At 36.3% G+C, this 12,898-nt stretch overlaps 2 protein-coding genes across 2 annotated transcripts in view; one reads left to right on the forward strand and one right to left on the reverse strand.

Moving 5' to 3' along the window:
• Positions 1-2,077, forward strand: part of LOC106936981 (uncharacterized) — a gene marked incomplete at its 5' end in the record, with an annotated part of 33,487 nt that extends 31,410 nt beyond the window's left edge. Inside the window, 2 exons of the mRNA XM_015018246.1 lie at positions 1,105-1,231; positions 1,329-2,077. Coding sequence (XP_014873732.1) covers positions 1,105-1,231; positions 1,329-1,339 — 138 coding nt within the window. The remainder of the gene's footprint in view (positions 1-1,104; positions 1,232-1,328) is intronic.
• Positions 2,078-9,285: 7,208 nt separating this feature from the next.
• LOC106936982 (agouti-signaling protein-like) overlaps positions 9,286-12,898 on the reverse strand; it is a 16,266-nt gene continuing 12,653 nt past the window's right edge. The window contains exons 3-4 of the mRNA XM_015018247.1: positions 11,018-11,088; positions 9,286-10,215 (exon numbers count right to left, since the gene is read on the reverse strand). Coding sequence (XP_014873733.1) covers positions 10,048-10,215; positions 11,018-11,088 — 239 coding nt within the window. The 3' untranslated portion in view covers positions 9,286-10,047. The remainder of the gene's footprint in view (positions 10,216-11,017; positions 11,089-12,898) is intronic.

Raw genomic sequence — 12,898 nt, forward strand, 5'->3', positions numbered from 1 at the left:
CTCAGCAGGGTCCTGGAGGTTGCATGGGAGTTCGCCCAACCAGTCTACATGTGTTTTGTGGACTTGGAGAAGGCTTTCAAACGTGTCCCTAAGGGGGCTTTGTGGGGGGTTCTCTGGGAGTATGAGGTACCGGGCCCTTTAATACGGGCTATCAGGTCCCTGTATGATCGGTGTCGGAGTCTGGTCCGATAATTAATAAAATAAAAAAAATAATAATAATTACTGATATAAATTTGTTCTAAAAGTATTACTGATTGCACCTTAAAAATTAGGTAACTTTATGTTATTACAGGTAAAGTTTAAACAGTAATGATTTATTGGTTAATGTCAAGTTGTCATAACAAAGACATTTCGAATAATGTCAACTTTATATTAAAAGTGTCATAATTTACCGAATGACACTTTATGACAACAGTTATAAATATTCATGAAGGTTTATTGATGTTCATGACAGGTGTTATGTCATGTTTATGAAAGTGTCATGACAGTCTTATTCACCCCCCTTCAAATAAAGTGTTACCATAAAATGTATCTATCTATGGCAGGAAATAGCATGCATTATTACGTCATTTCCATTAAATCAGTGTCAAAAGGTCTTGAAACAATATTATCGTTTATCGCAATAATTTTTTAGACAATCGCTCAGCAAAATTTGTTATCGTGACAGGCCTAGTTAGGATTAAAAAAAAGTCTTTGCATGACTGCATGAGAAGCTCTGTTAAAGTAAATGTAAATCCCTGGAAAAGTTTTCATTTTTAGTTGGATTGCTTACAAATAAAAATGTGAAACCTTTAGCTTGAATTTGTATATAACAATTTGAATAATATTCATTCAGACGTGCAAAACTGGTCGAGAAGACTTGCAGCTGTGATTGCAGTAAAAAGTGTCAAGATCTAAAAAGTGCGGTGTGCATTTATATTTAAAGAACTTTTTTAAAATTGTCATTTATCAATTCACACTTTTTGTGAGTATATTGCAAAAAAACAAACTGAAGTTTTGTGATCAAATGTAAAAAACAAAAAGAAGTGCTGCTAACCTGATGCCAGCTAAATTCTGAGTGTAGGAACCAGAATAGCAGCTAGCTGCCGGGATGTGTGTGTTCAGGTGGATCCAGCCCAGTTCCTGTCTGTGTGCGGGCGGAGCTCCTCCAAAGCGCCCTGCAGGTTGGCAGCAGCATTTGTTCACCTCTGCCAGCAGAATTACATTCCAGTGGAGATCCCCGGCCAGTGTAGTAAGAACAGCAGCATGAAAGTAACCCAGAAGTCCACTTCAGCTTTTCAAAATCATTTAAAATGAATTAAGCTCTTCTATTTTCTCTTTTGTTTCAGTGAAGGTCTGAAGGACGATCAGCAGTTAACCTCTGCTAACTTCTGTTCAGAATGAATATATTTACATACCACTGTCTTCACTCTCTATTCATTTAAATAACATATTTTAATGTGTTGTTATATTTGCTAATGTACTTTAAGAAAGATTCTAGAATATTTTCAACAACTTGAAATAAAATCCTTCTGTCTTGTGAATCAGTTTATCGTGATGCAGTAAATAAGTTGCATAAAGAAAACTTGAAGGCGGGCTAATGTGTGGAATATTTTTTTTGCTTGTTTTCTTTTTTTTTACTTCTTCAATTTGCATTTTTGCCTGGAGCCATTGGAATTGTTCTGCTTTGGGTAAATTGGTTAACAAAAAAGTGGCTTTAGCATTTAACGTGTGGGATAACTGGCGAGGTTCTTTTTGTCATGTTGAAGTTTCTACTGAAATGCATAAAAGCACTGAGCCAACAGGTGCGATTAGGGAATTAATAATTTACTGCGATGTCTGAATTATTGTGAAGTCTGAGGAAAGTCAATCTTCTGATTTAGAAGAGTTTCATAATGCTCATCTGTGTTTCATAAATGCAGCTGCAAGATTGGCTGAATTTGATGTTAGTTTGTCCTAAATCATCCCAGAAAACCAGTTGCTAAGAGTTTTGTAAAATAAATTCTTGTGAGAATCTTTTTCTTTCCATTAGTGACATTTTGACCCTTTCACCACATCATACTTTTGGACATTTCATTAAATATTCAGATTCAAAACTGAGTTATCCGTCACAGGACATTCCAGACTGTTTATATGTAAATTAATACTAGCAAAGGTGAAGATTCATACCTGCTCTGAGAAAAGATTCTACACTTCATATAGAGAAATGTTCCCTGATTTCAAAACTTTAGCAGAAGTGTTGCAGCAGAGTTCAGATTTAGCCTCCAGAACATTGAAAACCCCATGAGAAGTCAGCTGTCCAACACAAAAGAAAAGGCACAATTCAGGTCCAAGTGGAAGTTCAGAGAGGTATATTGTGTTTAATTTCATCTCATTACGCTATAGAGAATTCCAGAGAAAACCCACACACTCCTTTCCTTCAACACAGTCTCTTGTGGATCACGTCCTGTTTCTCCTGGTCCTCACACACAGACACTGTTCAGAGGAAGACCAATCCGGCTACTTCCTGAAGTTCAGCCTCCTGTGTTGGTCCATCACTGTGTGGTTTGGCTCATCCACAAAACACAACAGGTAGTTCTACAGAAAAGGTCATCAGGACTGACCTTCCCTCCATCCAGGACCTGTACAGGTCTGTGGTCTGGAACAGAGCAGCTAATGGGCACAAGCTGTTTGCCTTCATGTCATTACTACGGAGTCATTTTCAGTACCGGTTGGTCCATAGGGGGTGTGGAGAGGGAAAAAAAAAATCTAAAGATTATATATATTAAAAAAATTATCAATGTCATTTTCCTTAATAGTGTGTGGCTAAAGGTAATCTTAATTATTTATGCAACATTTCCACCAACTGACTGTCATTCAACTGTGAATTTTCCCCAACAGACTCAATTTCTCATCAGGGAAGCTTTGGAGCAAAATGGCAAATCATATGTGGTTGCTAGGGAAGAATCAAAAAGTATGGAAGTATCAGGCCTGCTACTGAAAATGCCAGAAGTTTTGGATTGCTGTCGTGACATTCATGATGGCGACGAGGAGACCTGAAGGGGATCTTAGACAGAATTCTCCATCTTGAATGACACACAGGATTTTCCCAAATGGCTGGTGAGCTACAGCTTCTGTTGCTCAGCGTGTTTATTAGCTTTAGCAAACATATTGCTCTGCTCTTTTCCTGTTCATCAGCTGCTACCATTTTTTATAGCTGATAATCAGCCATGATTATCAGCTAGGAATCGATACTGTGGTTTATGTTGCTCTGGTTAGCATAATGCTAAATCTGCTCCGGGTAAATGTTGCTAAGGTTTGTTGTTTTTATTTTTAGTGATGAAGCTCCTGTTGCCTTTTTACTTCTGTTAAAGTGTTAATGTTTGAAGAATGTTATATTATTGTGGAATTGTCGTCATTTTACGAACATTCATTTGAATGTTTTCCAGAATTTGTCTCACCAGGCAGTCGCCGCTATTTGCACAGAACACAGAGACGGTTTGTTCCCCCAGGCGGTCTCTCTGAACACAATGAACATCTTAAAGCCAGAGCAGTCAGCTACTCTGCTGTGAAACATCCATCCATCCATCCAATAAGTTTCACAGCTTATTTTGCTGTGAAACAAAATAAGCATATTTGCACTATTTTAACTAGAAACATTGAGTGTACATGTTAATATATTGTTTTAATTTTTCTAAATATTTTTTTGGTCTTTTTTTTTTCTTACCCTGGCGACCTCATGCCGCATAAGAGGAAGACAATGGCTGACTGGATGGGTAACATTATGCTGGTAAAGCCATGTACAGAACGATGAGGGAGTGTTAATGCTGCTAAAGAGAGATTTGAGTCCAAGTTATTCATGATCTGTATCCTGTGACTTACAGTGAGCCAGTGATGGAAACTTTTTAAATGCATAACTCAAATGAGATATGTGGGAGTCGCAAACCGATCAGATAACAGCCTGAATGGAGTTCATCCGAGGCTGAGCGGCGCCCACAGCTGCCTTTTCAAAAAGCAGAAAGCAGATGGTTATTTATTATTATTTAATTTTGGGTTTATCTCTTAGCAAAGTGTGAATAAATTAAAGGGGAAACATGTTCGCAACACACCGTCACAAAGCAGAGGGCCGTGCTATGAAAGAGTTCTTCTTTCACTTCAATTCAGTTCAAAAATACTTTACTTATAGGAAAATGAAATCTAAGCCATATCGTCCAAAGTTCTTCCAAGTGTTGTTGTAGATGCTGATGCTGTGATCAGGTAGGCTCTCTTGTGGTCTATATTGCAGCGCATCTGAAGTAGCCTCTGACTGAAGATTCTCTTATGAGACAAGTTTGCTACATTTTAGCAAGGGAGTAAATCCCATCTCATTACTGGGGGGGGGCAATAAACAGAAACATTTTTAGGAGCAATTTTTTTGGGGGGTAGGTGTGGGAGGGGTTGGCAAAGTTACATTGATATGTATCGTAAAATGTGGTTTAAAAAGTTTTTAAATCACCTTCAAACTGAAGGATCAAAAATGACTAGTAATGCACATCAAATGTGTTTTTCTCAGTAAACAAAATGTTGAGAAGTAAAGCTAAAAGTCTGTATGAGTTTTGTTGAGACTCACTGAGCTAATCTCTGCTACACCTTTCCAAAAATTTAAGGTTCTAAATAAAAACAAGTTTTAATGAGTAACTCATAAACATTGATTTATTGTAATGGCTCCCAATACAAGTTATGGGGTATTTAAATTATAACTTAAGCTGCTACCTTTTTTAGTTTTGTCATGTCCTGGATGGCTGAGAGCCAACAAGTAGATAGAAACGAATATCAGGGGAATATCAGGGGAGAATCAAAACATAACATACGTAACACTTAAAGCGCCAGGGTTTATATAGAAAAATATTCTGATTTTATTTAGTGGTTTTAATGGCTCTATGTTAAAGATGGTGAGAAATAAAGGCACAACTTTCTTGTTGGGCAATTCTAGACTTTTCCAAGATTGGGGGTTCCGGGCCCCATAACTCCCTTGGGATTTCCGCCCCTGCGTTTTAGTGCATATAGATCACATGCTTGCATTAAGTCTATGCAAAATGAATTTCAGAAATTTACTTTAAATCTAATAAGTTACTCACCTTCAAATTCTACATGGTTGCAGTCACTGATCGCAAATCGTGTTTTTACAAGAAAGTTTGGCCACTTGAAAAAGAAAAGATGGGTGGAAGTTTTCTGTACGGTCCAAGGTGTAGCTTGATAAGCCAGGTAATTTCAGACACCTGAAGCATCTTTCAGATCATAGTTTGGCAATAAACACAACCACTTCTGATCATTATGGATTACTTTGTCATTTTACATCATAAAGGTCAATAAGTAGAGATCGCAGGTTGTGTGTTTTCACACCATGCTTTTGGGAATGCAGAAACAAAGGCTTACAACTCACAAATGTACGAGTTGTATTTGACAGTTCCTAATTTTTTGTCCCTAACAAGTTTATTTAGAGGGGCATAAGATTCCTCTATTTCAAGCTGAAACTTTGGGCTTCATTACATATTAAAATAGAATTGATTGACAATCACTTTTTTAAAAAAAATATAATAAATAGGACATTGTTGGAGAACCTAACCCTGCTAAGTCTCACTAGTTTCTCCCTGGCATGTCAGCTGTGTTCCTCCATGAGGCTTCATGATGTTATGTAACTTCACAGAACAGCTGGACGTCCACTGAGAGTAAATTACACACAGGTGACGTTCAGATCACACTTTTCATGTAATCATTTGTCAAAGAAAAACCTTTCAGAACCACAAATAGTTTTCTTTCATCATCACAATTCTACACTATGTTGTGTCTTTTCAAAAATAGAAGTGAATGTACACTTCTTGTTCATGTTGAAGATAAAATTAACAAAAGAAAAACACCCACAGGGTCACATTCAGAAGTTTTAATGTGGTCTTATTTTTGGAGCTGCTCTTGTTTTCTCGCCCACAGAAGGAATTTCTGCAAAACACATTTCAGCTCTTCTCTTTGATAAATGAGTTCCAGGTGAGGAAACTGGATAAATAAAGTGATTCCTGTCAGCAGCCTTCTGCTGCTACTTCTGAAACGCAGACACCAGTTCTTACTCAAGAGCCTCAAAAAGCCAATAACAGCGTATATAATACGTTGTAAAAATAAAATGAAATAGAATTCTGATGCTGCAGCATGTCATATTAAACCAGTGTAAATGAGTTGGCTGTGGTTGGAATACCAGCCTTTATCCTTCAAATCAGATCCTCCAGGAAGCTTCAGTCTGTGGTTCCACTCACACTGTAATGATGCCAAAAGCTGTTTCAACATAACTGACAGATTTTTAACTTTATTTTTGTTCCTTTTGCATTGCTTAATATTACAACCACAAAATTTAATGCATTTTTTGGGGTGGAATTTTATATGAAAGGGTAATATAGTAGTACACAGGGTTTTGAATATTTGCATAAATATAAAACTTGAAAACTATTATCCATAGATTTCAAGTTGGATTAAATTCAACCATTTGCAATAAAATCAAATGGAACTGAATGCCTGTAGAAGTTAGTACAGAAACAATGAACAGTTTTTAATTTAACTGTATATTGACAACATTAGCAGCATTTGCAAATCAAAAACTATTTTTGTTACTAAATTATGAAATAAATATAAGCTCAACAACGAAGATATTTTTTTGGTTTTAATCTGTTATTCAATCATCAGATTGGTGCAAAGTGATGTTACTCAGTTCTCAAGTGTTTCAGAAACCCCTGATCCTTCATATAAAAAAAAAAAACCTTTTAGAAATATGGGCTGTGAACGCCAGCATTAACATTAGTGTCTGTGCTGCTAATGTTTAGCATTGAGGTGATATTTTAGGCTTGAATAGCTTTACTGACTCGTTTTAGCACAACTTGAGGACAACAGTAGTGTTTTCCAGCGTTCCATTGCATTTTTTAAAGCAAATATTAACCCTCAGTGGACCAAAGAGAAACGTCTTCATTATCCATCGCTTGTCCGTCAGATTATCGGGTGCACCAGAAACGGCTGAATATACTGTAAATGTTCCTTTTAAAATTTGTGTAATTATTTAACTAAATTAATGTGTTAAAGTCCCAGCCCTAATTTTTTTATAAACAAAAATGCAAATTTATTTTACTGTGAGGTCTTCTGTTTCACCTGCTCTGCAATAAATACAATTTCCAATATTTAGATGAACATAAGCAGAAAGGAACAAATTACTGTAGGTCTAAAAAAAAACAATTTATGGTTTTTGCTTTAATGTAAAAATGTGTGCAATTGCCTAACATTTTAGGATGAATGTTTTCTGTTTTGTTAGTCTGTTTCCACCAACAAAAATGAAAATGGCCTTAAAAATAACAAACAAAAAAAGTGAATCAGTGGAACAAATGTTATTGTCTTTTACTACACAATTTGAAAATGAAAGAAAAAACATTTGTTCTTTCTAACATTTGATCATTGAAGATCTCATCCTAAAAGTTGCTCAATAATTCTCCCAAGAAACCCCAAACGTGTTGTTGTAAAATTGTTCAGGTTAACCTCAGTGAGAGCTTTGGAGTTGCTTCGTCATAAAAGAAATTCCTAAACTTTCCTGATACTTGTCCACACAGCGAGAGTCCAACTGAGTCCAGCAGCAGCACAAAGGAAATGTGTTTCCTGCTGGAGAAGACGGACGATGCGTCTGTCATTTCATGGCTCCCCTGCTGACAGATTTAAATCAGACTTTATTGCCAATCTTTCTTCTCATGCTCTGCCCTGAAACATGAACACATCTTGTGTAGGGAGCTGGACTGCTTCTCTGTGACCTTCAAACCTTTTCATGTTTGTGAGTGAGAAAGGAACTTGGGAAACACACTAGATTGTGTTCCATTAAATGATCTCACTGGTGTAGTCAGCCATCCTTCCTTCACTTTGCTTTCATTCAGAGTCAGTATTTTTCTTCTTTAAAACATCCTGTATTCATTTTAGATAATCAAACTAAATATCAGACAAAGGTAACCTGACTAAATGCAAAAAGCTGTTTTCTCAGCAGTCTTTTAAATTCTTCCAGAAAACATTTGATTGAGCCACAATGGAGGGTTTTTGAGCATTAAAGACATGCTTAAGCTAGCACTACACCATTTCAGTTGGAAGTAATTTGAACTTTGACTAGCTCTCTCCAAACCCTTGAGTCTTTTTTTTAATAAGGATAAACTTGCTGATGAGCTTCCTGTTGTGGTCTTGTTGTGTAATCCACATGTGCTTTATCTTAAGGTCACAAACAGATCGTTGAATGTACTCCTTCAGGATTTTCTGCTAAAGAGCAGCAGGTTGTGAAGCAGCAAAGCAATGAAAAACACAAAGTTAACATGTTTTAAGGCTATGATACTATTTACATACAGAGCCTGTTTTATGGGATGCACACATTTTGAAAAGTTTGGAGATCATGGAGATGCTATTTGCCAAATGTAAGACAGGCGTCTGTTGGGTTTTGTTGAGGCCTCCAGAGCTTTACATGTTCTGGAGTTAGTTTGTTTTTTGGTTTATGACTGTTTTAACAATTAATTGACTTATGATTAATTGTTGATGAATGGTTTCTTAAATTCAAATTAGATCATCTCTAACAAAAAGTATTAAATGTTAATTAGAATTAAAAGTTTATTGATCTTTGAGAATGTGCTCTTGCATTATTATGTCATTATCATTGTATTACTTGAAAATGGTCTCAAACAATATTATAGTTTATTGCAGTAACTTCTGGGGCAAGTTATTGTCAAACAAGATGTATTAGTGACAGGCTTACTCCTTACATTTCACATTATCAGAACTCATTCAGCTAAGCTGCATGGTAAAGCAACTTCTCAACCAAAAACTACTGATGTGCTACGAAGGTAAGGAGGTGCTAAAAAAATCAATAAAGTTTTATGCTTTTTGTGTTTTATTGTACTATTAAAGTTCCTGTTTTGTTATATTTTAATAATATGTCTAAGTTTAATGTGAGAAAACAATAATTTCCATGTTTTTTGTCAGTATTTAATACGGCTGACATTAAATGATGTTAAAATTGTTTAATTTCAGCATATAATGAAAACTTTAGCCTATTATGTTATGGAAAAACGGTTGACCCTGCCTGCTAGAATACTACCTGTGGTATTTTGTAATGTTATCTTTGACATAAAAATATATTGGATAATCTGAAACATTTGAGTGTGACAAAAAAAAAGGAAATCTGAAAGCTTATTTTCCCAACAGTGTAAATTGTGGGGGTTTTTTCTTTTAGGTGTTTTTTAGTTAATTTTTTTTTTTTTTTACATTTCAGCTCAAAACAAACCCCATAACATCATCAGTTTACTGCATATTTATTAGATAGCAAAAATATAAAGTCATTTGAACTCATAAAACCACACACAAATAATCAAGTGCAAGCAATAAAGGAATAATAATGTACATAAAATTTGTTTTTCCACACCACATCTGCTGTGAATCTCAAAGAAAAGATACTGAAGTCGTACAGTAAATATCGGGATCTCCACGAGTGACAGTAGAGAATATGCAAATATTCAAAAGCAGCAATGCCTAAAAATCAGTCACAGTTAACATGTTATTGTCTAGAAACATGAAAAATGACACAAGTCAAGCTTTCCATTGGCTACACCCTCTGATAGGAACACCATCCCTGCTTTTAAGGTGATCTTAGTGCAGCAGTGATGCATTAAAGTGTCTTGTCTCTGTAAGGCGACACACACTGATGTAAGCTAACAGATGGCTTTATTGTTGTGTAATGAGGCAGAATCATTTCATAAACTTATTCTATTCTGATTTTTACAGAGAAATGGCAAGAATCAGTGTTTAAACAGGCAACGTTGTACACTTTTAGCGAGATATAGCAGGCTCATGTGTTGCGTCTTTATCTGCCTATTAATGCTGTGTGTGATGACAACTTAGCTTTTCTTTTATGCTATATCTCCTTAGAAGCATTCCCTTATTTTCACTATCTTATTCACAGCTACTGCGCTCTGCCATTGGATGATATTTCAGGTCACATTGAAGCAGAATTAGAGAAAATTCCCCAAGTGTGTGCTGAGGCGTACCGGCGGGTCGCCACTAGGTCCTCTTCAGGCAGAGCGGATTCATCCTCCAGCAGTGACAGATGGTGTTGAAGAGCCGGCAGCGGCAGGAGGCACACGGGTCGCAGCAAGGCAAGTGCGAGGAGCAGTTCTCCATGAGGCGGCCGCAGCGCCGCGCCGGGGTCAGGATGTGGGACTTGTGTCTCTGAAACGGAAGTGACAACATGGCACGTTGGAATAGAGACAGGACCTCAGATCTGTGCAAAAATAATAGACCAGGGAGAAAGTCTGGTGGTTGACTCAGCTGTATGTTGGGACGGGTGTGTGAAGGGTAAGCATGTCGCAATAAGAAATTAATCAATCACGTGATCAATTAAAATGAGCTCAATAATCTCCATTTTGATAATTAATATTTTTGAAGGACAGTTTTGTTTACAGAGATAATCCTTGTAGTTATGCTTCCAGTTGTAAGAGATTTTTGTTTTTGGCTGTGTTTTATTTTGGAACTGTCTTCCAGTTCAAGGGTGAAGTGTTCTTCGGAAAAGTTCAAGTTTATTGATGGTCTAGAGGGCGAACTGGCATTATTACACCATTCTCAATATTATCACCTTCATAAAATTGATCACTTTTGAAAAAAATCTTTTTTTGGCAATAGTGATTATTTTGTAACGTTTTTGAAAAGAGAAAATATAACTTATGCCATTATTTTAGAAATGTGACGATATATTATAATATTATCAACTATCGTAATAATTAGGGGGATGATTTATCGTCCAACATAATTTTTTACCGTGACAGGATTAGTGGAAGGATTTACAGGGAAAAAGGTAATTGATAGGGGTTGATCAATAAGGGAACTTTATTTCTTGTTCAGTGAGAGAAAGCAAAACTATCGTTAGCTTACAAGAAGGCATACAGTATTGACTGTACTATGTTAACAATAGATACTCTCAGCATACTATATGCCCCAAGAAAATTGCTTCAATAAAAAAAGATTAAAAACTTACAATGTGAGTCTGCTCTGCTGGAGAAATCTTATGCCTCGCAAATAGTCGTCTTGTTTTAGTTTGTCCCCACACTAGGAAGAGAGATAACAGATGAAAAATAGTTCATTGACAAGAAACATTTTTTCTTTACTTTTAAACATTATTTCAATGGTAGAAAAAAAAACACTAGAATGGAGTTCCTGTGGATCTGTTGCAGGTGGTTGTCTTTAGAGATGCACTGATCCAATAATAACATCTGTATTGGTCTCCATATTGGGAAAAAACATCTATGTCTGGTGCACTTTCTGAACCATTTGAAAGAAGGTTTGATGTAGTTTATTTTTGCATGTTTGACCATAGTAGTCAGCCTATTATTTTTGTCAGTTTCCTTATTATTTATTGTACTTTGGCTGTTCTACTCCTAATTTCACTGTTTTTACATGTTTGACCAGGTTTGTGAAACTATTGGTGTTTTTAATACTGATACAGAGTTATTACATGCATTTGTAATTCAGCACATTTATCTTCAAAAAACAGAAATGCTTTAAGTCAGTTTGGCACTGAGATATGGGTATTGGTATTGAAAGTGAAAAAAGTGGATCGGTGTATTCCTAGTTGTCTTCCAGTCAAATGTGCCTGTAAGATCTCCATGGTTAGAATAAGCAGTTAAAAGGCTTCCTGGCATCTAACTGTGGGCGAGGTCATCCAGCTTTAAAATTAAAACACTTATAATCAGGATATTAATAAGGAGTGTAACGGTACACATATTCAGACCCTAAACATCAAGTACCGCCCTGTCGCTTCCGTAAGCACATGTACCGAACGAATAAAGAATTATGTCATACCAGAACATGCAGAGTGTTTATGTGCAGGAAAAAGGTGTGCAATGCAACTTTGTGTAGCACATTAAAAAGTGACTCCAAAGCATAACAGAGGAATTATCACTTAGCTAAGCTAGCTGGGAATATTAGTGTCTCATGGAGTTATGGTGGAGAAAAAAAGGTTGACCAAAAAAATCGCTTGTTTTATTTATTTATTTGTTTTTAATCATCAATAAAACTACATTCAATAGCTCACTCTACTCTGAACTTAATAATTCCCTAAAACAGCTAAAACTGAATGTAAAAAATCAGATACTGGAGAGACTTTAGCTGACATCTAATCAGCCCAAACTCCGTACATCCAGAGGAATCTACGTTGACGAGAAGAGATTTTCCCAACAGCGATGCTGTAATAATATGGTTTTATTGTTTTATAGTTAATCCAGCTTTTACTGCTTTATTCACACAAAAAAATCCAACCAGATCTCAAGTCAGTTCTAAACTTTCCACTTTTATAAGTCTTAGAACATAAATAAAATTCTTTTAATTTCAGAAACTGAAAAATGTATTTTGTCCTTTTTTTAATGTCTGGATAGCAGTAAACAAAGTACTCTAACATACATTGTTCTTGATTTAACCGTGCCAAAACTCAACTTTAAAACCAGGACACTGTCATGATCCCGGGAACTTTGGGCTTTGGTTTTCCAAAGTCTATCTGCTCATTTATATTGTAGTTTATTTATGTCCAGTAGGTTTTACCCTATTGTGAATATTTCTCAGTGTAAGACTGAGAAGACTGAAGAAATGGAGCTGACGCCGACACAGGACTTAACCAGTAATACTGGGATGACGGACAGACAGACGCAGACAGCATACGCTTGACAATAGACAAGGACCCGACAAGAGACAGAGACAACAGGTGGACATAAATACACATGGGGTAATCAAGGGAACGAGACACACCTGGGAACAATCAACGGGGAAGACGCAGAGACAGACTCACAGGACAGAAACTGAACACAGAAAACCCTAAAAATAAATACACAGAAACACGATCATGACAGAGAAGGGTTTTCTTTTA

The sequence above is a fragment of the Poecilia latipinna genome, unplaced genomic scaffold (assembly GCF_001443285.1).
Source record: "Poecilia latipinna isolate Pla-1442-1.1 unplaced genomic scaffold, P_latipinna-1.0 Scaffold2256, whole genome shotgun sequence".
In the NCBI taxonomy this organism is placed as follows: domain Eukaryota; kingdom Metazoa; phylum Chordata; class Actinopteri; order Cyprinodontiformes; family Poeciliidae; genus Poecilia; species Poecilia latipinna.